A 25722-nucleotide genomic window follows, 5' to 3' on the forward strand; every position below is an offset into this window, starting at 1 on the left:
GCTCATTTTCTGACAGTCTTTTTGTTGTGCCTATCTGCAACTCAGCATCTCCCCTATATGGTGAGTAGCAACTATCCTTTTCATAATACACACATTTTTATCATATATATTGCTACTTGGAATGTTCCACATCACTGAAGGTTATCTCTCATGAGTGGATCTGTGGAACATGATGAATTAATAAAAGAAAATACACTGCTTTTTATTAAGTATGAATCATGTGGATAATCGATTCTACACAACGACAGAGTCATTCAGAGAGTTTTTTTTTTACTTTTTTGCTCTTTGTGTAAGAGGAAAGAACTGCAATGCAGCTACCAAACATGTTTATTTTACATACCCATTACAGAAAAGTTTTGTTAGTGATATGGCACGTACTGGTGCTCATCATAAAATTGCTTGACAAACAGTAAAAATAGTAATGTGCTGTAAACAGCACTATGTGTTAACAGACATAGGTAACTATTTTCTTTGAAAAATGTCAGAATCATCAAGGAAATATGAATCTAAAATAATAGAGATTTAGTATGGCTGAGAAAGCAGCAGCTTTCAATGTGTGTTACTTTCGTAATGTCAAGAATAGCATTACGCAGAACTGTGACAGTTTACTGTTAATACAGCTCAGATTAAGATTCTATGATCTGATTGAGTTTCGCTAATGTTTACCATCACTCATTCCACATTCTTGAAGATTTTACTTCTTGATGGGATCACTAGAATATGATGAACAAATGAATGAATGAACGTTATACCTCCAGTTCGCATTGCATTGAAAATGGAGCAGTAATAGTACTGTGAAACCAATATGCCAAACAAATATATACCGACTAATAAAAAGAAGCACCCAGAAAGGGCTTCTCCTTCTTGACAGGACCTTCAGAATATTTTGAATGAATTAACACTATACCTCCATTTTGTATCGCACTGAAAATGGAGCAATAATGCTTTGAAACCAATGTGAAAAATAAAAATACACTGCCTGTCAAAGAAGGTTAAGCACCCAGAAGGGTGGGAAGAAATGAAACGAAACTTCAGGAGTTGTGAGGGTATGTGATGTTATTCCAGTGATTACAAAATTGTGTCAAATTTACGAAGAACTTGCAAGTATGAGCCCACTTATCAATTTGATGTAGCACCCCTCTGGCCCAGGATTGGGAAAGGCATCATAAAGCTGTTGTATCCTCTGATGAAGGAAATCAGCCCATAATTGTTGTAACTGGACCTTGATGTCCTGGATACTTCCACTCAGATGTGGATGATGTGTGAGTTGACTCCACACAACCTCTATTGGAGACAGATCTCAGGATCCTGCTAGTCATGAGAGTATCCCACCATCATGCAGACAGGTTGTAGAGACACGTGTCATACAGTCCTTTTGAAAAATGGCACCATGATACTGTCACATGAGAAATAACACATTGGTGAACAGGTTGTCCATGATGTACCATCAATCACTGCCAGCTGTGGACCTAAAGTCATACCCAATGATTGCCCACACCATGATGCAGGAATAGCAGAGCTGTGCCTCCCCAAAACATTGGAAGAATAGGACCTCTCCACAGGGAGCTGCCATATGCATTGACAATGATCATCGGGGATAGTGGAGAACTGTGATTCATCTCTGAATACAATGTAATGCATTCATCAGTAGTCCTGATCATGGCACCACTCAGAACACTGCCGACCGAGTGAAGTGGTGCAGTGGTTAGCACACTGGACTCACATTCAGGAGGATGGTTCAAATGTGCATCCAGCCATCCTGACTTAGGTTCTCCATGATTTCTCTAAATTGGTTTGGGTAAATGCTGGGATGGTTCCTCTAATTTGATGGGACAGATGACCTTGCTGTTCGGTCCCCTCCCCCAAATCAACCAACTAAACACAGTCATCTGACAGAGCAATAATTCTGTCATCTGTCTGCCTATAGTCCTCAGTCAATGGTGCATGGTGACACAGAATGTTGCAGGGTGTGCACTACTTATTCTTGAATGGCAGATGCAGATGTGAAGGCATTATGATGGGTGCAGTGCACAATACAGTGATCCTCCCTTGTGATAGTCACATGTGGTCAATTGGAAACTGGATGATGAATATCCCTGCAGTCAAATCTCCATGCAGTCCACTGCTGGGCCACTGTCACCTCTGAATGCCCAAAAAATCTTGATATTGGATGATTTGATTGGTTGACTGGCATCTTTCAAACTCTGTCAGGTGATGATAATGCTTTCTCACATGGGTATGCAACATCTGCAAGTCTTTCACAGTGACTACTCAATACCTGACACTACTCACACTCCTTGTACATCCTACCAGCCTGCATCTGGTGTGTGAGTGTGGTGTGTCCTTCCATAATGACATAAGGATCATTTTTTCTGGTAACTCACAAGCCAAGTTACAGTGTTCTGAGTCCAAAAGCATGCAACATGAAGTATTTGTGGTGTGAACTCAAGAAAATACTGCAGACGCTTGTTCAAGGAACTGCTGTTACTAACTACTGCTTCTCAATATATTTATCCTGTAATGAAATTGGTCATTAATAATATACCTCTTTTGAAGCCCACAGACCAGTTCAAGGAATTAATACTAGATGTAAAAATGATCTTCACGAAGACTTAAAGTCACTTACTTTGGTCTAGAAAGATGTACATTATTCAGGAACACACACTTTCAGTAACATACCAGAAGCCATAATTTAACTACCTATAAAGTTCAGTTTAATGGTAACTTATAGGATTTATTGGTTGCCATCTCCTCCTACTTTATTGACAAATTACCTAATAGAGGTTACTGATCTGTATGTAAAGGAGAGTCAAATGAAAACCTTAAATAGTAATATTTTTATTGAACAAAAGTGGAACACAAATGTATCATTTTTTGACATAGTCTCCCTGTCATTCAGCACACTTCCTCCAGCATGTAGGAAGTGCATGGATTCCCCTGGAAGAAAAAACAATTCCTTTTGTCATGTGCACAGCTGCACCCCTCCATCAGAATGAAGTTTCTTTTTTCCTACCATCTCTTTGAGTGACCCAAACATGTGGTAATCACTAGGTGTGAGGTATGGTGAGTATAGCAGATGTGATAGAATATCAAAGTGCAGGTCATTGATGGCAGCAAGTATTGCATGGGCAGTATGAGGCCAAGCATTGTCATGTAGCAAAATGACGCCTGCAGTCAGAAGTACAAGTTGCTTGACCTTAATGGAGACTGAAGCTGATTTTTTTAACATTTGGAATGTGACACACTCATGATGGTGTTAGAAGACAATGCCTAGTCCATCCCAAAAGAGAGTCAGTAAAGCCTTCCTTGCAGATGGCTGCGTCCAGAACTTCTTGGGTTTCGATGACGATGAATGGTAACATTCCTTGCTTGCTCTCTTTGTTTTGGGTTGGTGGCAGCATACTCAGGTTTCATCTCCCGCAACAATTCTCATCAAGAAGGACAAAAAAAAAAAAAAAAAAAAATCTCCACAGGCATCAACATGTTGCTCTTTCAGTTCTGGAGTGAGCTGCCTTAGCACCTATTTTGCAGACAGTATGACACTATGAATGATGTGATGTGCTGTGCCATGACTAATGTTCAGATTTGAAGCTATTTCATTCACCATCCATCACAATAGCCTCCAACTGCTGCAGTAGACTCTGATGTCACTCCACTCACATACTTGCTGCAGTAACAGACATGCATCACCATACTGGACCTCCATTTGCCAATTGATTTCAGTATGTTTCGTACCTTCACTATCTCAGAAAATGTATGACAGAACTCTGTGCTTCCTTGGTGCACGTCGCAAGTGGGGCAGTCATTTTGAACTGGTATCATTGCCATGTTTTGCTTGTCTATAGTATGCTGCCACCTGTAGCGCATTCCTTACATCACTGGCAACAGTCTGCCAGATTTCAGAACAATGACACAAAATGTTAATTTTTAATTACACTTTTGAGGTCTTCATTTGATTCCCCTCTGCATATCATTAATAATATTAAATAATGTAAGCTCGCCCAGATAACCGTGCTGTCTAACGCGCTGCTTCCCGAGCAGGAAGGCGTGCCAGTCCCCAGTACGAATCCGCCAGGATTTGTGTCGAGATCTGGTGTGTCAGCCAGCCTATGGATGGTTTTATGGTTTTTAAGGTGGTTTTCCATCTGCATTAGTGAATGTGGGTTGGTTCCCCTTATTCCACCTCAGTTACACTATGTCAGCAATTGCTGTGCAAACACTGTCTCCACGTACACATACACCATAATTACTCTACCACGCAAACATTTGGGGTTGCACTCATCTGGTACGAGGTGAGACGTTCCGGGAGGGGGGGGGGGGGGTGTCCACTGGGGGCTGAACCGCACAATAAGCCTGGCTTCAGCAGTGTGGGCCAACAGCAGGGTGAATGACTGCTGCGACCTGTTGTGGTGTTGTGGACCACTATGGTCCTCTTCATCCCTTCTAGGTCCCCATTTCAATACACAATATACAGTATGAATAATGTAAGTATTTCATAAAGTATGACTTATGTATATCTTCAGCACATTAATGTGAACAAAGTAAGTAAGTTTTGAACACAAATTTTTCTCTGTGATCATGCATGGTTACAACAGCCTAAGAATTATTGTATGCAGCTCAGTGTAATGAATATCTACATTTTGTGACAAATTTGTTACTACATTTTAAACAGAAATATGTCAGAGATTGTTTGGCTTCTTCCACATACACATGGACTGCGGATCTGGAATCTGTTGAAGGTACATTAGCATACCTTATCTTTTTTCTTTGTAAATATGTATTGTATATTTATGTTTTAGGACATGTTCCACATCCTAGGAGATCATTCATTGTGGGTCTATGTAATGAAAAGTACATCTAATCCAATCAGTAACTGGGAAGGAGTGTGACAGGTTTGTATTCTATCCCTGATGTTGTTCAGTCCATACACTGAGCAAGTTGTGAAGGAAATAAAGGAGATGCTTTGAAAGGGAATTAAAGTACAAGGAGAAAATATCAAGACATTGAAGTTTCCAAATGACATTGTAATTTTGTCAGATGTCAAGATCAGTTTAACTGAATCAATAGTCTCTTGAAATGAGATTATAAGAGGTCAAAAAAAGCAAAACAAGGATGACGGAATGTAGTCAAAATAAATCACATGATGCTGAGGGTATTAGATTAGAAGATGATACATTATAATTGATTAGTTTTGTTATCTGGGCAACAAAATAAGTGATGGTGGTAAAAGCAGAGAGGACATACACTGGGCTGACAAAAGTAACAGATAACTCTTAATACTGTGTCAGACCTTCTTTTGCCCAGTGTAGTGCAGCAGCTCAACATGGTATGGGCTCAACAAGTCGTCAGAAGTCCCCTGCAGAAATATTGAGCCATGCTGCCTCTACAGTTGTCCATAATTGTGAAAGTGTTGCTGGCGCAGGATTTTGTGCATGAATTGACTTCTCAATTATATCCTATAAATGTTTTATGGGATTCATGTCAGGCACTTGAATTATCCAGAATGTTCTTCAAACCAATTGCAAACAACTGTGGGCCAATGATATGGCATCATTTTTTGGGAACTTGAAGTCTTTGAATCACAGCAAATGTTCTCCCAATAGCCAAACATAACCATTTCCAGTCAATGATCAGTTTAGTTGTACCAGAGGACCCAGTTTATTCCATGTTAACACAGCCCACACCATTTGCAGTCAGCAGCAGCTAGCACAGTGCCTTGTTGGCAACCTGGGTCCATGGCTCCATGGGGCCTTCACGACACTTGAACCCTATCATCAGCTCTTACCAACTAAAATGAGAACTCATATAACCTGGCCACTGTTTTCCAGTCATCTAGGATCCAACTGATATGGTCACGAGCACAGGACAGGCGCTGCAGGTGATGTTGTGGTGTTAGAAACGGCACTTGCATTGGTCTTCCGCTGCCATAGCCCCTTAACACGAAATTTCGCCACACTGTTCTAACACATACATTCTGCATATGTCCCTCATTGATTTCTGCAGTTATTTCATGCAGTGTTGCTTGTCTGTTAGCACTGACAGCTCCATGCTAACTCTGCTGCTCTCAGTCGTTTAAGTGCAGGCCATCAGCCACTGGGTTTTCCATGGTGAGAGGTAAAGCCTAAAATTTGGTATTATCAGCACACTCTTAACACTGTATGTCTCAGAATACTGAATTCCTCAATGATGAATGTCCCATGAATCTAGCTCCAACTACCATTTCATGTTCAAAGTTGATTAATTCCCATTGTGTGGCCACAATCATGTTAGAAACCTTTCCGCATGACTCATTTGAGTACAAATGACAGTTCTGTCAATGCACTGCCCTTTTGTACATGATACTGCAGCCACCTGTATATGTCCATATCACTATACCATGGCTTTTGTCACTTCAGTGTAATTTCAAATGATTGAACACCTTTTCTGAAGTTACTTGTCTGGAGTGTTCAAACAATAAGGGAATAGAAAACTCTGAAATATGGTTGTCCAGGAAAATGCTGAGCATTAGACGGGTGGACTGGATAACTAAGGAGTTACTATTGAACTGAATCAAGGGGAAAAGAAATTGATGGCACAAGTTGACTGAGGCATCAAGGAGTCTTTCAGTTTGATAATGGAAGGAAGTGCGGGGACTAAAAATTATGGAGGCAGACTAAGGTTTGACTACATTAAACATATTGAAATAGTTGTAGGTTCCAGTAGTTATGCAGAGATGAAGAGGCTTGCAAAGGATAGGCCAGCATGGAGAGCTTCATCAAACCAGTCTTTTGGACTGCAGATCACAAAAATAACTTAGCTCGATACAAGTAAATTTTAAATCTACATTATTTTCATTCTGGTGTTCAAAAAACCAATATGTATATAGGTTGTGGCTGGTTCAGATTTACTGATGAAATCTTCATGAACTCAGGCCCAAGATACACTATCTTCATTTCTTCACAACCTCACCACCTTCTCTCCCATATGCTTTACCCAGTGCTCCTCAGCCGCTTTCCTAGATGTTGACCTTCTCCCTCTGATGGCTCCATCCATACCTCTGTCCACATTAAACCCACCAACCACCAACAGTACCTGCATTCCAACAGCTGTCATTCCTTTCACACTAAAAAATCCCTCCCATACAGCCTGGCCACACAGGGACTGCATATCTCTGGTGACAAGAACTCCATTTGCAGCATGCTGAAGGTCTCACCAAGGCCTTCAAAGACGGGCGCTACCCCCAGGTCTGCTTGTGGAAGCAGATCTTTGCCACTACTCCTCACACTCTCAATTCTTTCACCACTCCCAAGAACCAGCCACAAAGGAATGCACCCTTTGCAGTACCACTCCAGACTGAAACAGCTGAACCATTTCCTTCACCAGAGCTTTGATTAACTATTATTGTATTCTGAAATGAGGGAAATCCTACTTGAGATCCTTCCCAGCCCACCTAAAGTCATGTTCCATGCCCCCCCTCCCCCCCTCCACAATATCCTAGTCCATCTCTGTGCCACTTCTGTTCCCACCCCCTTGCCACAAGGATCATATTCCTGTAGAAGACCCAATCCATCCAACCAACACTTCCTATTCCAATACTGTTACAGGCTTATCAGAGGCTGGGCCATCTGTGAAAGCCGCTATGTCATGTACCAGCTCTGCTGCAACCATTGCATAGCTTCTTATTTTGGTGTGACTACCAAGCGGCTGACCATCAAGATGAAAGGCTACTGCCAAACTGTGGCTGAGAGCAAAGTAGACCATCCTGTAGCACAACATGCAGCTGAACATAACATTCTTGATTGCAATGGCTACTTCATTATCCGAGCCATCTGGATCCTTCCCTCCACCACCAGCTTTTCTGAACTGTGCAGGTGAGGGTTATCCTTACATTCTCTGCTCCCATGAGTATCCTGGTCTCAACCTATGGCAACATACTGTCCCCACAACCTCCACCCAACAGTTTCCATCCCCTCTGTTCTATCACCTCCTCCCCATTCTCATCTTCCACATTCCATGTGTGTCATCCTTTGCCAATGCATCCACCCATCTTTCCCCACCCCTCTCCTTTTTCACTCTGTTTTCCCCACCTCCTTACCCCACAACCTCTGAGTGCTGCTCCTGTTGGCAGTCTAGTGCCTGTACACTCTGCCCAACAGCACTCCTCTCTCCCGCCACCCATTTACTGCTATCCCTTCCCATTCCCCACCCCCTCCAGAGTACTGCTTCCATTCTATGTGACAATTCCATTCTGTCTGGGTGGCTGAAGTTGGTGGTCATGTGTGCATGAAGTGTGCTTGCTTGTTTGAACGAATGGTGTGTTTTTATCTTTCATTGCCCCATGCAGGCTGTGGCCATAGCTTATGTGTAAGTGTCCTTTAGTTGCGCCTGAGGCGTCTAGTCGCGGTTTGTGGCTCCCCCCGTCGAAGGTTCGAGTCCTCCCTTGGGAATGGTGTGTGTGTTTTCCTTAGTGTAAGTCAGGTTAAGTTAGATTAATTAGTGTGTAATGTAAGTCAGGTTAAGTTAGATTAATTAGTGTGTAAGCCTAGGGACCGATGACCTCAGCAGTTTGGTCCCACAGTCCTTACCACACATTTCAATTGCACATGTTTGCAACTTAATGTACCATTTTTACTATAAGTAGCACAATCTTTTCCTACATTGTTGATATTCCAACATGGAATTTCCATTGTTTAATATATAGAATGCAGAGAAGAGGGAGCAGTACCTGCTTTGTCACTGCAAGCATCCAACATAGCTATGAATCTGTCCTTGAGGTCAGGGGGCAGCATCTTTTCAGCCTGGTTCTTCGCAGCATTGACATTGTAACGGCCCTGGCGCAGCTGTAACATGCACATGATGTACACTCTGAATGATGTAGTCATACTTACTATCCTTTCTAATAAATGGTGAGATTGGTCTCTAATTACATTAATTTAAGCATTTCCTATTGTGCATAAACAAAAATATTTTCCATTTTTCAATTGCATAATTATTTTTAATACTGATTATTTTATTTTGCACTTTGTATACCATTTGCATTCCATTTGTATATTCAACCAATTCTACAGCATTATTTTTTAAGCATTGTACAGAAAGATGTGCACTATCCAGCAAGTTTTATTTCTATAGGCTTCCAGCAGAACTGAAAAAACAGTGATAAACCTGAAGGTTCAAATGCAAGTTGGAAGATTTCATTGTGGAATTTCCTTGTATTCTGTTAGGTGTTCCTTGAGTATTTGGGAACCTATCTCTGTACTGTGTTGTTCATGTGACTGCTTTTTGTTTTACTGTGTTTTGTTAATTCTTTAACTCTTTGTTTATAAATTTTCTAATCAGCATTCTGTAGACTATGCAGGGACTCATTCCATGATCAAGTAAGTTTGCCTCATGTGGTTCCATGGAACCTTATAAATAAATAAATTCTTTCTATAAAAAAGGTAGGTCTTGGAATGGGCAGGGTAAGGAAAGAGATAATGAGAGAAATACTGAAAGAGAATCCCATGTGAGATACCATGCAAAAGGCAAGATTAACACTGTATGGGCATGTTGTAAGAATGGGAGTTGGCCACATACTGAGACAGATACACTAAATGAAAATAGGAGGCAAGAATCCCTGCAAAAGACAGAAAGACAGATGAATCAGTGGAGTGAAGGAATGTGTCAAGAAGTGGGGAGAAGACTGGGGCAGAGTAAAGAGAGAAGTATTGCAGGACAGGAAAAGATGGGGGTAGGGGTTGGGGGAGGGCTCTATGTTCCAAACAGACACAGCCAGAGCTGCAAACTGAAGAAGAAGAAGATGATGATGAAGAAGAAAAGATGATGAAGTATTAATAGAGAAATGGTTAATGAAGATGGCAGAATCTCAGTAGGAATGATTGAACCTGGGGGAAAAGTAATGCAAAAGAAATAGCAAAATTATTTACAGAATGCCTGCAGAATAAGATAATGTAACAGCTCTTGAAAAAAGCTGTAATTTTTGTTTTGAGTCACTAGAAATGAGACAAAAAAAAAGAGAAAAAATCAACCAGTCAGTCTCCTTTCAACACTGTAGAAGATATTTCATTACAATCATCATCAACCACACAGAATATAAACATTGGCTCCTAAAAAAAGTAGATGCAGCAGAATGAGCCACATGTTAGATGTGAAAAAATTATAGAATATACGTAGCAACGAAAATGAATTACCAGTCTGACTGGAATTCATATATTCTGGGAAAACTATTGATCAGGTTTCAAAAATGATTGCTATCTATCTCTGAGAAAGAAGGAGTTGTTTCAAACTATGGTTTTGTACTGCTAGATATACAGAGGGTGACACAGATGTCACGAATGGGTTGCAGTGCCTTATATATATATATATATATATATCTAAAAAGAAAGATGATGAAACTTACCAAACAAAAGCGCTGGCAGGTCGATAGACACACAAACAAACACAAACATACACACAAAATTCTAGCTTTCGCAACCAATGGTTGCCTCGTCAGGAAAGAGGGAAGGAGAAGGAAAGACAAAAGGATATGGGTTTTAAGGGAGAGGGTAAGGAGTCATTCCAATCCCGGGAGCGGAAAGACTTACCTTAGGGGGAAAAAAGGACAGGTATACACTCGCACACACACACATATCCATCCACACATACACAGACACAAGCAGACATTTGTAAAGGTTGCGGAGGGAATGTAAATAAAACTTAATGGGGTCGTTGTGAAGGTGTTGTGAGGGTGACATGGTACTAGAAGGTGGAAAGTGGAACACGAGGCTGAAATGAAAATGAGAATAAATATGAAAAAATATATGGGGAGAGATAAAGGTAAAATTAGAAAGCAAATGGAGATCTGGTGTGAAAAAAGGCGAAAAAGGGTTGCGAAAGCTAGAATTTTGGGTGTATGTTTGTGTTTGTGTGTGTGTCTATCGACCTGCCAGCGCTTTTGTTTGGTAAGTTTCATCATCTTTCTTTTTAGATATATTTTTCCCACGTGGAATGTTTCCCTCTATTATATATATATATATATATATATATTTTTTTTTTTTTTTTTAATTTGCTAATTTATTTTTTTCTTTTCAGGATTGTGAAGTACATTTGGGACATGTACCATGGAGAGAGTAAGTTGTAAACGGTACATGAAACTGACAGAACTTTATTTTCACAATCAAAGATCTGTCATCCTTATAGAACACAATGTTGGCACTTCAATGTGTGCAACTGTCCTTATCAGACTCCAATTCTCAATTTGGTAGCTTGCTTTTGGCATCATTATTCAATCTGTGATCACCCATGAATGGGCAGATGACGTTCAGTTTAGACTCCCAAAGATGTTCAACGAGTGTGGGACAGCATTAATAACAACCCCAAACATTAAATTAGAGACATGCTACTCAGCTTGGGATGAACCGAAGGTCATTGCAAAGAATTTTAATAATGGAGTTGAAATTATCCCCATACAAAGTGCAGGCTTTACAAATGTGGTGCTACAGAAGAATGCTAAAGGTTAGATGGGTAGATCACATAACTAATGAGGAGGTATAGAATTGGGGAGAAGAGAAATTTGTGGCACAACTTGACTAGAAGAAGGGATCGGTGGGTAGGACATATTCTGAGGCATTAAGGGATCACCAAATTGGTATTGGAGGGCAGCACGGAGGGTTAAAATCGTAGAGGGAGACTAAGAGATGAACACACTAAACAGATTCTGAAGGATGTAAATTGCAGTAGGTACTGGGAGAGGAAGAAGCTTGCACAGGATTTTTGGAGAGATGCATCAAATCAGTCTCCAGACTAAAGACCACAACAACAACAACAACAACAACATAAAGTGCAGCTGATGCAGAGGGTGTTGTACCATTGATTCCTACTATTGCATACCTCTGAAATAAAGCAATTGCGGACAAAGCTTTATTTAATGTATTACTCTTATTTTGATGCATTACACCCATGAAGTGTGTACTGTGATTTCTGAACCACACTGTATATGGGCACTGGAAAACTGCAAGGTATCTGCTTCTTTGCAAAATAATGAACAACGTACTATGACAAGCTGCTCTTTGTGAGGCTGTGAATGGCAATCATTTTAAACACATAACTTTTCCTATCTATAGCTTCCACATTCCCCAGCCATGTACCTCATTAGACAGGAGTAAATTATATGCATTTGCAAGCAAAAAAGTTATGTGCTATACACATATGCACAATTTCTGTGCCACCCCATACATCAGTGCTGCAACCTCCATTACATGTCATTAGGATAGTAGGAAATGCAGAGTTTATAGCAGAATCAGGCAAGAATATTCCACAACATCAATACTTTTATCAGTGGCATTAGAGGAGGACTTTAGATCCCTACACTGGGGAAAAGAAGAAGGAATTTGTTTCAACCATCTTCATTTTGCTCATGGCATTGTGGTGTTTGCCTTCAGTGGACGTAAATTCAACAGCTAATAGAAGTAATTAATAGTGTACGTTTAAAAGTAGACTGAAAATCTAATAACACTAAAAGCCTATAATCAGCACTGAAAAGAAAACTGGACAGAGCTACAATCAACTCATAGAACCAGTTGATGAGAAGTGGTCTCTGTTTTTAGGGCAGATCAATACAATGACTGGATGGACGGCAAAAGAAATGATCAGAAGAGTAAATATGATCTGGAGTGGTTCTGTAAACTATATAGGGTTTTCTGTATCATGCTTTCAGTGTACTTGAGACACAAAGTTTACAATCAGTATGTTATACAAATTTCATTGTATGGCCCTCAGAGATGCCATAATCACTCAAAAACTGATGGCTTTCCACTGAGCCACAGAAATATGTATACTGAAAATTACAAGTAGACAGAATAGAAAGCAGCATCAGGTGGTCACTAACCAATACTTTGTCAGACTGGATAAAACACTGACTGCAAGTGATAAGTGTGAAGAGACTAAATGAACACTGTATAAATCGTTTTCATGTTATTAAGCTAATTTGTTACAAGTATGTATAAATGTAAATTTTTTGACACTTGCCTCAGACGTAGGATGATGGAGTCTTATGCTCTGTCTGACCATTCTGATTTATCTTTTCCATGTAATGGTTCATTCAACAAGACCACTGCCAATCACCTGTTCTGTCCTCTCCTCATTAAACACATGTCTGTATGCTTCATTATTTCACAGGTGTTGCATTGGATAAAGTTGTGGAAGCGCACAATATTTCAATGAGACAGCTGCCTGTCATCTTCAGGTGCTTACTGTAAGCACCTGAAGATGATGAGCAGCTGTCTCATCAAAATATTGCGCAGCTACCACAACATTATCCAATGTGACACTCGTGAACCAGTGAAGCAGTTACTATGTCAGGAAAGTCTTAAACAGCAAACATGTATCATGACTGTATACTTGTATGTCTGTACATATGATAGATATTTTCCTTTATTTAACCTGACAGATTCTATATCATTTTTAAAATGAGCCATGGACGAATGAATTAATAATACCAATACTAACATTAGCCTCCTTTCGCCAGTGACCCACCACTCCCACTGAACAACAATCTCAAATTTCAAAAAGATGCATTTTCAAGCTCTACATTCTTTGGGAGAAGACATTACTGAGACAGAATGCTTGAATCTTGTGACATCACATACCTGACAAGCAGTTTGGTTGTTTGCCTTTCATCTCAATAAGAATTGTGACATTAATATATTCTGTCTTTTTAGATAATACTTCCCTCTACCACTGGCTTGAAACTCACATAATTATTCAAGGTATGGTCAGGAATATTCACACATCTGGGTTGGCCCACAAAATTCACAAACTTAGTCCATTTGAAAATCCGAGGGACCATCAGGGACAGTGTATCAAATGTCAGTTACATCCAGATCATTTGTGCAAGATGTTGTGACGGGAGTGTTTACCCCCACATTTGGTATGTTGTCAAGCCCATACCACATAAAATCACAATATTTATCAATACTTGTGGGGGCATAACATGCTAGCAGTGCGTGTATGATGAACTCATTGTTTTATGACCTTCAGTATATGTTAAGTTGTCTCTTAATAAAGTGTGTTAGCTGCATTACTTGATTTTTATATTTACAGTTAAAATAAAGTAAATGCTGCTGGGGAGATAAAAATGAAGAAATTAAATACACAAATACACTTACCACCTGCATTGCACCCATGCAGCATTTCATGTAACACTGAAATAAAAAAGAAAATAGGATGTTACTTACATGTGTCCACATTATATTGGAAGTTTAATTATGTAGCTTATGAACAACAGAAAGAAACAGGCTGATGCGATCATCTCTCATGGCAAATTAAACTTATGACTGTGATTATCTTAATCAGCTTTCTTGACATGTGTAAAGTATTTTAAGTAAAATATTTAGACAGATCAACAAAAATAGAAGAAACGAGAACTCACTTTTAGGTTTTGGTCATCTGGAAACTTCCCTTCTTGGATTCCTTCCACAAGTGCTGAAATACAGGAAGCACATGGCATAACTCATTTAGTATTTACTGCAGTTACTAGAATTTTGTACATCAAGGATATACAATTTTGTAGATATATTACTGCTGTCAGAAGGCACTTTTTGCTGATTAATGAGAGATAAATGAGCTAGAAAATCACAGTGACGTATTTACTGCAAAAAAAGAAAACTGAATAAATCAAATTTAATGCACGCTTCCCCTCCTCTTTTTCTTTATTTTTCTTCAGCATGGTGTTGGGCTATCACAGAGAGAAAGACATAGAAATATAGTTGTATACCTTGCAGCCCTTATGATTCATTACCAGACAAATTAAGACAAGTTATCTGATCTGCAATGGCTGCATTATGCAGGGTATGTAGCTTTCAGTTCAAAATTCGTAATGCTATTTTACAAATGTTATTGGTTTCGGTGTGTGGGAATGCATGAAAAGTGTCAGTATTTATGGCGTGGAATTCTGGGATAGGCCTAATCATAAAATCATATGTGAAAATATGAGTCACTCAATTACCTACACATGCTTTGTGTCCTACAGACATCCATGGATGTGTGGCTAATTAACTACATTACCACAGAGGTGATGAAGAATTTCTGTGAATTACATTAATAACTAACTACAGTTAAAGAGGTCCATTTATTTTGATTCTCAAAGCAACTTAGAACACACTATTGAGGTTTCAAACCCATTGTTTTATATATCATAAAAGAAGTAGAAACATGTCTACTTTAAGGAAAGAGGCTCCAACTGTTTCAATTTTACTGTTGATACTACCATTTAACCGTTATGTGAGAAGACTGATTGTTGATGGTGGATAAGAGTTATTATTCACTATGTTATGGAAGATTATTACCAATAATTTTAAACAAACTACAGATACTCAGATACATTGTAGGTGTACCTATTGTTTGCTGTTGACAATTTATCATTATGTCATTTTACATGATATCAAACATGAGAGCTTAAAACAGGGAGAGCAACCCCAAGCTGTGGCTGAGCTGTGTCTCCGCAATACTCTTTCTTCCAGGAGCGCTACTCCTGCGAGTTTCACAGAAGAACTTCTGTGAAGTTTGGAAAGCAGGAGGGTATTTACTGGCAGACATAAAGCAGAGAGGATGGGTCATGAGTCATGCTAAAGTAGCTCTGTTGGTAGAGCACTTGCTGATAAAATTTGAAGTTCCTGGGTTTAATTTCTGGTCTGGCAAACAATTTTAATCCACTGCAGAGTGAAAATCTATTCTGGAAACATCCCTCAGGCTTTGGATAAGACACCCTCTTCAATATCCTTTCCTACAGGAGATTGGTGTTTCACATCCCGTCAACAAAGAGGTCATTTGAGACAGAATACATGCTAGGAATAGGGAAAAATGGATAAGGAAAGCAGCCATACCCTTTCAAAGGAACCATCATGGCATCTGCCTTAAGCAATTTAGGGAAATCATGGAAAACCTAAATCAGTATGGCCGTATGCAGGTCTGAACTGTCGTCCTCCTGAATGTGAGTCCAGTGAGTTAACAGGTTCACCACTGCACTACCCCACTCAGTTCAAGTTTCATAGGAGAGCTTCTGTGATGTTTTGAAGGAATGAGATGAGGTGCTAATGAAAGTAAAGTTGTGTGAGTTTTGAGTGATACCTAAAATGGTCTTATACATATATAAACAGAAAAAATTATACGACATTAAAATAATATAAGAGTTATTATCTTACAGAAAACATAATTATTTTTTTACAAAACAACTTATTTCAAAATTTAGTGATTGCCACTTAAAATTATTATGACTATAGTTAATGTTTCTGTAATTGTTTTGAAAGAAAACATAAAAATATTTTTAACATAAGCAGTTAATAATATTTAAATTTCGCTGGAAGTAAAAAATCAATACTTTCTAAGATTGATGTGCTGTGCATTGCTGTTGAGTTAACATACTGTGGTGTGAGTTAGTAATGATTGTCTGCTTGAGTTAGTTGTTGTCTATAATGGCTATGTGAGCCTGTCCGTTCTTGGAGAGAGAAAGAAGACATGTTGGTTCGTTAAAAGCTGTATAAATATGAAGTTGTGATGATAAGATTGAATAAAAATTGTATAAAGAACTCCGACTCTTCATTAGGGTGTTAATATAAATGACTAGCAGAATCTAACTGGATCTTAACAATCAAGCAAAATCGGAATCGTATTCTGACATGACAAAGAGCCTACAATGGACAACAAGTGAAGTTCAGTAAGTACCTCTCTTATATTATTCAGTTAGATTAATACTTGAGAACACAAACCCAAACAAAATCATGTTTTAAGGGGTTTAAGGTAATATCATACTTTATTTTTGTAAAATCCAGTAAGAAGTAATGATGGAGGAGATTCGAATAGGGAGTTAAAATGAATAGGTTAGAATGGTGGAGCAATTCATAAGCCACACATTTCTGTAGTCAAGTGACACTTGAGATGGTGTGAAGAGTAATGCCAATGAAGAGTGGATTACTGGAAATGAGTGATTCGTGCCATATTCTGTAGCAGTACAATGGAAGGGTTTGGGTTTGGCAGATTCCTGGAGAACCTCCACTGCTGTCATATGCAGTGTCAACATTTAACTATAGAGGAGGTGGTGTTACAGTATGGGGATGTCTTTCATGGTCCCCTAAATGTGCTTAAGCAAATGCTAAATGTGGAAGGATACAAACATGTGTTACAGCACTGTGTACTGCATACAGCAAAGGAGCAGTCTGGAGATGTTGATTGTTTGTAGCAGCATGGCAATGAACCCTACCATAAATTAGCTTCTATGGGGCAATGGTTTGTGGACAATAATGTTCCTGAAATGGACTGACCTACCCAGAGTTCTGATCTGAGACCAGTCTAACACCTTTGGGATGATGTAACTCTTCAGGCTTTCCCGGCGATCTAATGACATCTTGGGTTGTCGGGTGTTCTGCCGGATATCAGCATCGTACTTGCATGATAGTTCGGTCACGTAGCTCGTAACCTTCATCAGGTGTGACCTGAGACTGCTCCTCGAGTGGACCTGGTCCAGTATTTATGCCTATGGCCTTCCCCCTCCACCAACGGCTGCAGGCGCTTCCTCTGTAGTCCGTGCCCATTCCATGCGACCTGCTGGAGCGTTGCTGCTCCGTTTTCTGTCCGCTGCGGTTCTAGGTGTTCCCTCTGTGGTCCGCATCCACCAAACCCGCTCCTGGGGGTTTCATCTACAGTTTGGGGTACCAAGTGTTCCCCCTGCGGTCTGCGCCCGCTCACCACGACCTGTTGGAGCGTTGCCGCTCCGTTTTTCGTCCGCTACGGCTCTGGATGTTCCCTCTGCAGTCCGCACCCACCAGTCACACTTCTGGGTGTTCCATCTTCGGTCTGGTGCACCTGGCAGTCCGTCAGGGGCTCGTTTTCCATCTCCATGTCTCTGGTTCTTCTGTTTGTGTAGTGTTGCAGCTGGCCCCATTGCTCCTTTAACATTTCCAGAGCCGGATCCCAGGCTCTGCTTAGCTGGTACCCTGTGTCACGGTTCATAAGACCATCAGCCATTTTAATTTCTATCGATTCTCTTATAACACTGTCCCAAAATCTGGGTGTTTGTGCTAGAATCTTGGTATCCTCATACTTCATGGCATGATCTAGCTCTAGACAGTGTTCAGCAATGGCTGACTTAGTCACCTGTCTTAATCTAGTGTGCCTCTGATGTTCTTTGCACCTGATCTCCACAGTTCTTGTCGTCTGGCCAATGTAGGACATGCCACATTGACAAGGTATATTGTAAATCGCTGGTTTTCGTAACACCAGGTCGTCTTTGACACTCCCCAGCAGTCCCCCGATCTTGTTGGATGGACAGAAAACACACTTAATATTGTGTTTACGGAGGATCCTACTGATTCTGGCAGAAATAGAGCCAGCATAGGACAGATATGCCACCTTCTTTGTTTCATGAGGTTTTGTGTCACCTTTTTCTCTATAGATTTTCTTATAACACTGTCCCAGAATTTGGGTGTCTGTGCCAGGAACCTTGTTTCACTATAATTTGTGGAATGATTGAGTTCCAGACAGTGCTCGGCAATGGTTGATTTAGTTGCCTGTCTTTTGTTTTAGTTGGTTTGCTTTGGTTGATCCTTTGTTTATGTAATTTTTCCTTTTTAGGTGCTCTAGTGAGAAATTTTTGACTTTGAACATCTATATCCATCAAATTATTGGTCATACTATTCATAACCCATTAATGAGACTTATTACAGACTCTACAACTGCAGCTCACAAGTTATACAAGGTACACACTTATGAGCAGGCTGTCAAACTTCACCTCTCCTACCACAAAATGGCAGTACGCAATGGAGCCCCCACCACCACTACTGCTGTACCCTCCCCTACCGCACAGTTACAGACCAAGTTTGTTTTGTGCACACTCTACCTTCTGTTCTTCATTTTACCAGAGCGTTCAGAGAGGACAGCTCTCCATCCACTTCATCTTCCATGATAAAAGTGATATTCAGAATTCATCTTAGGGCTGAAGACCGCTTTATGTCCATGTTCACATTCAGATAGCAAGGTTTTGAAAAGAGAACTGTCTTGAGCAAACATACTCTTATTCTTTTTAACCTGTACATGTTTCGGTGAAGTTGAACCATCATCACTGGGTTAGTTTTCTCTTTTTAATAGCACATACTGACATTCATGTAGTTCTTAGCCATTGGCAGTGCAGCTGACATTCTGAAACAGTTCATCGTTTGCAGTGTTTGCAGTTTCCTTGGTGTCATGACTTACGAAAACTGTATTCGCAAACACATACTGTCACACTGTTTGCAAAATATTTGGACATATGGAGTTGGGAAGAGTGATGAATTCATCCAGTCTGTCTCCTCCATGTGGTCATATTACTTAGGTATCATCACCATAACAGAAGAAACAAGTCAATTTCCAAGAAACAAGTCAGTTTCTATCGAGATGATACCAGGGCTTCCTCTGCGAAGTGCTTCAAGTGGATATTGATCACAACTAATGAGAGTGAACTTCCTATGTCCTCTCCTTCCATCTGGTCTAGTAAGTACTATCAGGAAGAAAATATGTTGGCGTCAAGACATGCATGAAGAAGTTGAAGATGTACCAGTAGAATTTTTGAGCAATAAGTTCCAAGGACTACGGTAAAAAAAAAGAGACAACATGAAACCTAATAAAATGTTGGAAATATTCAGCCTTAAGCTGCTGGGGTATTGCACAAAATCTACAGAATTGCAAATATGATGTGGACACTTGCCAACATAAGGGCTATGCATGTGCTCCAGGTACTTAATGCGTAAGTACATTGGGGCTTCAATGTTGCTAACACTGGGAGCAAAGTACTCTTTCTTTTTAATTTTATCCATATTTCGTGGCATCAAACATGATTGTATTCGATACACTGGAGGTATGAATTAAAAAGTGCCTACAGTCACAACTTTTCGTGTTTTATTAAGGACTCGATGCATTTCGGACCCTGTGCGTCCATCATCAGGTGTAGGCCTAATTAGTCTCAATACATGCTAAAGCACTGTATTAAGACAAATTACACCTGATGATGGAGCCACAGGGTCCAAAATGCATTGTGTACTTAAGAACACACGAAAAGTTGTGACTGAAGGCGTTTTTTAATCCATACCTCCAGTGTTCTTTCTTTATGAACCAGTGCTCTTAGTTGTAGCTCCTTAATCATTTCATCTTGTAGGACTGAGGCTTCTATACATTTTCAATGGCATCAGTGACCATCTTTTGGTAAGCATTATCCTCTTCCAAGCATTGCATTTACTTGATGTTGTCTTTGTTGAACAGGACTGCCACTGCATTGTCTTTGTCAGAAAACCAGATGATTCTTTTCAAGAAATGATCAGTTTCATAGGTTTCGTTCACTTAAGAGTACGTCCAACTTCTTCATCTGCTTCACATGGCAATCTACTAAGATAATAATGTTGTTTGCCAAATATATTGTTCCCATTGGACTCCAGCTTGTCATGTATTACACTGGGAGAAACTAAATAGTGACAAGGAGTTTACATTAATCAACAGAAGTTTTCGAATGTGGCACACAGTACCTAGGTCGACTGATGTCTTCTTGAGGCACATGTTCCTCACTATTTTGCTTGTCTGCCTCAGCTGCTCCAATGACAGGGCCTACAACAAAATGACCAAATGATTTAGATAAAAGTAGAATCTACATAACAAAAAAGTTAAACAAGCTGTATCAGACTTGCGAGTAAAAACATTGATCCAGGAAGTACAGAACTTACTGCTTTAGTTGATTTAATAATGATCACAATAAATTGGAGATTTTGGCGGACAGTGACAATCTTCAGAAGTCAGGAAAGGGGAAACCAAATACAATTGCTGGACGATCTTCGTCTTGTAAACAATAAATTACGAAGCAATGAAAAGGTGTTATAAAGGGTGTTTAAAAAAAGCGTCATGTATTCCCACGGGAGGTGGCGGTTCTACTGCCCGCAACTAGAAGAAAAGTCCCTGCACTGACATGTCTGGAAGTGGGCCAACCTCTCATTCCCATCTGTCACATGTGGTAATCCTGCACGTGGTTACCATGCGTCCTGACACGCCCTTCAGCTGTTCTTCACAGTGAATCTTGCTCTCTTTCCAATACTCTTGGCTCCATTTGGATTGTGTCGCATGCATTGGGCAGATGCTCCAGTAACATCTGTACATTGTCGATGGGCTGGACATATACCGTGAAACTGTCACTTATCACTATATCCTAGAGAACTAGGCTATTCACTCAACATTTGCTATAGGTAGATTATCTTGATTAATTTCATGATTACCTTCAAAGTAAACCTTTTCGTATTATTAAAGAGGCATATTTTTGAAGATCAAATACAATATGCTTTTACGATTAAATCTGATATACAAGGGGAAGTCAAAAAGTAAGAGGACTTTTGAGAAATGGAATATTCGTTCTGATGATACGAAACTGAAACGAAGATTATTTTTCTACATAACCTACCTGCACATAATGCACTTTGTCCATAGTTTCGCAAGGTTTTTGATTCCGTCGGAAAAAAAGTTTTTTTTTTTTTTTTTTTTTTTTTTTTTTTTTTTTTTTTTTTTTCACGGCTTCTGCATCGGTTGCAAATCTTCCCCTGATTGCTTCTTCCAACGGTCCAGACATATGGAAATCACTTGGAGCCAGGTCTGGACTGTATGGCGGGTATTCCAACCATTCGAATCCCAACTCCTTTATTGTTTCGGCCGTTCGTTTGACAGAATGTGACCGAGCGTAATCTTGCTGCAGGATGACACCTTTTCCCAGTTTTCCGCGACGTTTGCATCTGATTGAAGGTTTCAGTTTAGTTCGCAACACGTCACAAATAGTTCCCACTTTTCACAGTTTCGCCTCTTGGGGTGAGATGAACGACTACCACACCTTCAGTGTCCCAGAATAGTGTTAGCTGCTAAGCTGATGGTTGACATTTAAATTTCTTATCCTGTGGTGATGATGGCTGTTTCCAAGCCGTGCTTGCAGTCTTACTTTCCGGTTCGTGATAATGTACCCACGTTTCGTATACAGTAACGATTTTCTGAAAAAATCCACCTCCTTCGCGATGATGACATCCCAAATGCTTGTGAGAGATGTCCATCCTTTACGCCTTACGCTCCGGTGACAATTCTTCCGATAACCCACCTTGCACACATTTTCCGAAAATTTAGCCTGTCGTGCAAGATGGAATACGCTGAACCATGCCTGATATGTAAAATGTTGGCGATCTCCTCCACCATCAGTTCCAAATTGTTCTCAGTTGCTGACGCCGATGGCCTTCCCGGTCCTTCCTCGTCACACAGAGAAGTTCTTTCTTATTTCAAGCGCTCTCTCCATTCGTACGTCTTCATTCGCGATAGACAGTTGTCACCATACTGCGCTTGCATTCGACGAATAATTTCCGCAGGTTTAACGCCTTCCGTGAACAAATAGCGAATCACTCCCCTCATTTCCTCCTTGGTGCGCATCGACAATGCAGTTGTAGTGTTTCACTGTCTGCTACAATACAACGACTAACGCGGAAATAAGAGTGACTCGTCGTATAGAATTGCTGCAGACGACAACACTTCAGCCCTGGATACCAACAGCATTACCATACCATACGGCGAGAAATTGCAAAAGTCCCTTTACTTTTTGACTTCCCTTCGTCATTCATCGAAATGATAAAGCTGTAAAATATTTAGAAAAGATATTTTTATTCTATACCACTAATGTTTATTGATGCTGAATGTGAAAATTCTGACGAAGAAAAATAACCAGCAGTGATGAGCATTTGATTGATCTTACTCGACGAAAGTGAAAAAAAACCAAAGATCAAATTTTAAAAATGCTTATACAATGATTAGTTACGCAGTTACAGCTAATAAAAGATTTAGCCTGAAATTTAGCAACTTCACTGATATGAAGCCATCGCAAAGCTGTTAAAGAAAAGCACGATTTCCATTTATTTTGTTGTTATTGGTCTGGTGAATCCAATAAAACATGTCTCAGACGTGTATCTGCAGTAGTTTTCCAGAAAATCCAGAGAAGCGGATTATTATACAAGTAAATTTGGTTACTTTCAATTAAGAGTTTTAGAAACGTTTATGTCATTGTGGGCAACCAGTAGTGAGTTGTTTCAGCCGTTTCCTAACCTTCAAACGAGTTAGTTTTCTGTATTGTTCAGTGAAATAACATAATAACAACAGTGTATTTAGTGCACCCACATAGTATCTGTTGTAGTTTGCAGATTATTTATGAAATAGGGATGCCTTTCAAATTTACGACAGAGAAATACGCCGATATCGTTTTATTTATGGCAAACGTGATAGTAATGCTACAGCTGCAGTTAACAAATATCGCTTACGTTATCCAAATCGGAGGATTCCGAATGCACGAACCATTAGAGGAGCATTTCAAATGTAATGGGAGACAGGTTCTCTTCCTAGTGTTCATAATCAGTACGAGCGCTTGATACGTGAGAACGATGATGATGATATTATGGATACTATTCACCAGATCAATAACAGTAAAATAAATGGAAATCGTGCTTTACTTTAACCTCACACAGTTTTGCAATGGCTTCATACTAGCGGAGTTGCTAAATTTCATGCAGAATCTTTTTTTAGCCGTAACTCCGTAACTAAACATTTGCGGGCCTATGTCTATATGAACGTTTTTCTTTAGTTTTACTTGTAGAATAACATACACTACTGGCCATTAAAATTGCTACACCACGAAGATGACGTCCTACAGACGCTAAATTTAACCGACAGGAAGAAGATGCAGTGATATGCAAATGATTAGTTTTTCAGAGCATTCACACAAGGTTGGAGCCGGTGGCGAGACCTACAATGTGCTGACATGAGGAAAGTTTCCAACCGATTTCTCATACACAAACAGCAGTTGACCGGCGTTGTCTGGTAAAACGTTGTGATGCCTCGTGTAAGGAGGAGAAATGCGTACCATCACGTTTCCGACTTTGATAAAGGTCTGACTGTACCCTATCGCGATTGCAGTTTATCGTATCGCGACACTGCTGCTCGCGTTGGTTGAAATCCAATGACTGTTAGCAGAATATGGAATCGGTGGGTTCAGGAGGGTAATACGGAACGCCGAGCTGGGTCCCAACGGCCTCGTATGACTAGCAGTCGAGATGACAGGCATCTTATCCGCATGGCTGTAATGGATCGTGCAGACACGTCTCGATCCCTGAGTCAACATATGGGCACGTTTGCAAGGCGACAACGATCTGCACGAACAGTTCGATGAAGTTTGCAGCAACGTGGACTATCAGCTCGGAGACCATGGCTGCGGTTACCCTTGACGCTGCATCACAGAAAGGAGCGCCTGTGGTGGTGTACTCAACGACGAACCTGGGTGCACGAATGGCAAAACGTCATTTTTTCAGATGAATCGAGGTTCTGTTTACAGCATCATGATGGTCGCATCCATGTTTGGCGACATCGCGGTGAACGCACATTGGAAGCGTGTATTCGTCATCGCCATACTGGCATGTCACCTGGCGTTATGGTATGGGGGTGCCATTGGTTACACGTCTCGGTCACCTCTTGTTCGCATTGACGGCACTTTGAACAGTGGACGTTACATTTCAGATGTGTTACAACCCGTGGCTCTTCCCATCATTCGATCTCTGCGAAACCCTACATTTCAGCAGGATAATGCACGACTGCATGTTGCAGGTCCTGTACGGGCCTTTCTGGATACAGAAAATGTTCGACTGCTGCCCTGGCCAGTACATTCTCCAGATCTCTCACCAATTGGAAACGTCTGGTCAATGGTGGCCGAGCAACTGGCTCGTCACAATACGCCAGTCAGTACTCTTGATGTACTGTGGTATCGTGTTGAAGCTGCATGGGCAGCTGTACCTGTACACAACATCCAAGCTCTGTTTAACTCAATGCCCAGGCGTATGAAGGCCGTTATTACGGCCAGAGGTGGTTGTTCTGGGTAGTGATTTCTCAGGATCTACGCACCCAAATTGCGTGAAAATGTAATCACATGTCAATTCTAGTATAATATATTTGTCCAATGAATACCCGTTTATTATCTGCATTTATTCTTGGTGTAGCAATTTTAATGGCCAGTAGTGTATTAAAATATTTGCGTATCTTCGTGAATCACCCTGTGTGTCATGCTTATTACTTGGGCGCCCTAAAACAAAACAAAACAGTCGACTTCCCACTTCGCTGTCGCAAACTGCAACCCTGTGCGACTGCTGTGACTAGAGTGCTGTGAATTGTAACGTGGAACATGGCGATGTGTGATGTAATTGTATCGGTGTAGTGAGAGATCCTCCGAAAACTAAAAGCACGAATTGGCAGAGTTCGTCCACACATGGAGCACCCTGTCCTTCAGCATGACAGTCCCAGACCTCAAACGAGTGCAGCGACATCTGCAACAATCCTACCGCCTCGGTTCACTGCCATCGATCATCCTCCCATACCGTCCCAAACCCTCGGTCCCATCCGATTTACATCTGTTTTCAAAACTTCACGTTAATAGTGATGAAGCGATGCAAGGAGAGGAGAGATTGTGGCTCCTGCAACATCAAGTGATCTGGTCTCTCATTGGGTGAAATTTGTTCGTCGCCAGGCTATCTATGGTGAGAAACAAATATGTAATCATAAAGAATACAGATGTGAAATGTTAATAAAGCTTGTTTTATTTAGAAAGGTTTAAGAGTTTTCGCATAAAAAATTCAGAGTCATTACTCTTCAGCACGCCACAGTACATCTACTCACATTCACAAAAATGCAGTTTCAATCACA

At 40.4% G+C, this 25722-nt stretch overlaps 1 protein-coding gene across 1 annotated transcript in view; it reads right to left on the reverse strand.

Annotated features, from left to right (window-relative positions):
• The window catches only part of LOC124551083 (general odorant-binding protein 72-like), a 62789-nt gene that overhangs the window by 7816 nt on the left and 29251 nt on the right, over window positions 1-25722 (reverse strand). The window contains exons 2-5 of the mRNA XM_047126009.1: window positions 20499-20577; window positions 14384-14436; window positions 14121-14156; window positions 8705-8819 (exon numbers count right to left, since the gene is read on the reverse strand). Of these exons, the coding sequence (XP_046981965.1) occupies window positions 8705-8819; window positions 14121-14156; window positions 14384-14436; window positions 20499-20577 (283 nt within the window). The remainder of the gene's footprint in view (window positions 1-8704; window positions 8820-14120; window positions 14157-14383; window positions 14437-20498; window positions 20578-25722) is intronic.

The sequence above is a fragment of the Schistocerca americana genome, chromosome 9, assembly GCF_021461395.2.
Source record: "Schistocerca americana isolate TAMUIC-IGC-003095 chromosome 9, iqSchAmer2.1, whole genome shotgun sequence".
NCBI classification, from domain to species: Eukaryota; Metazoa; Arthropoda; class Insecta; order Orthoptera; family Acrididae; genus Schistocerca; species Schistocerca americana.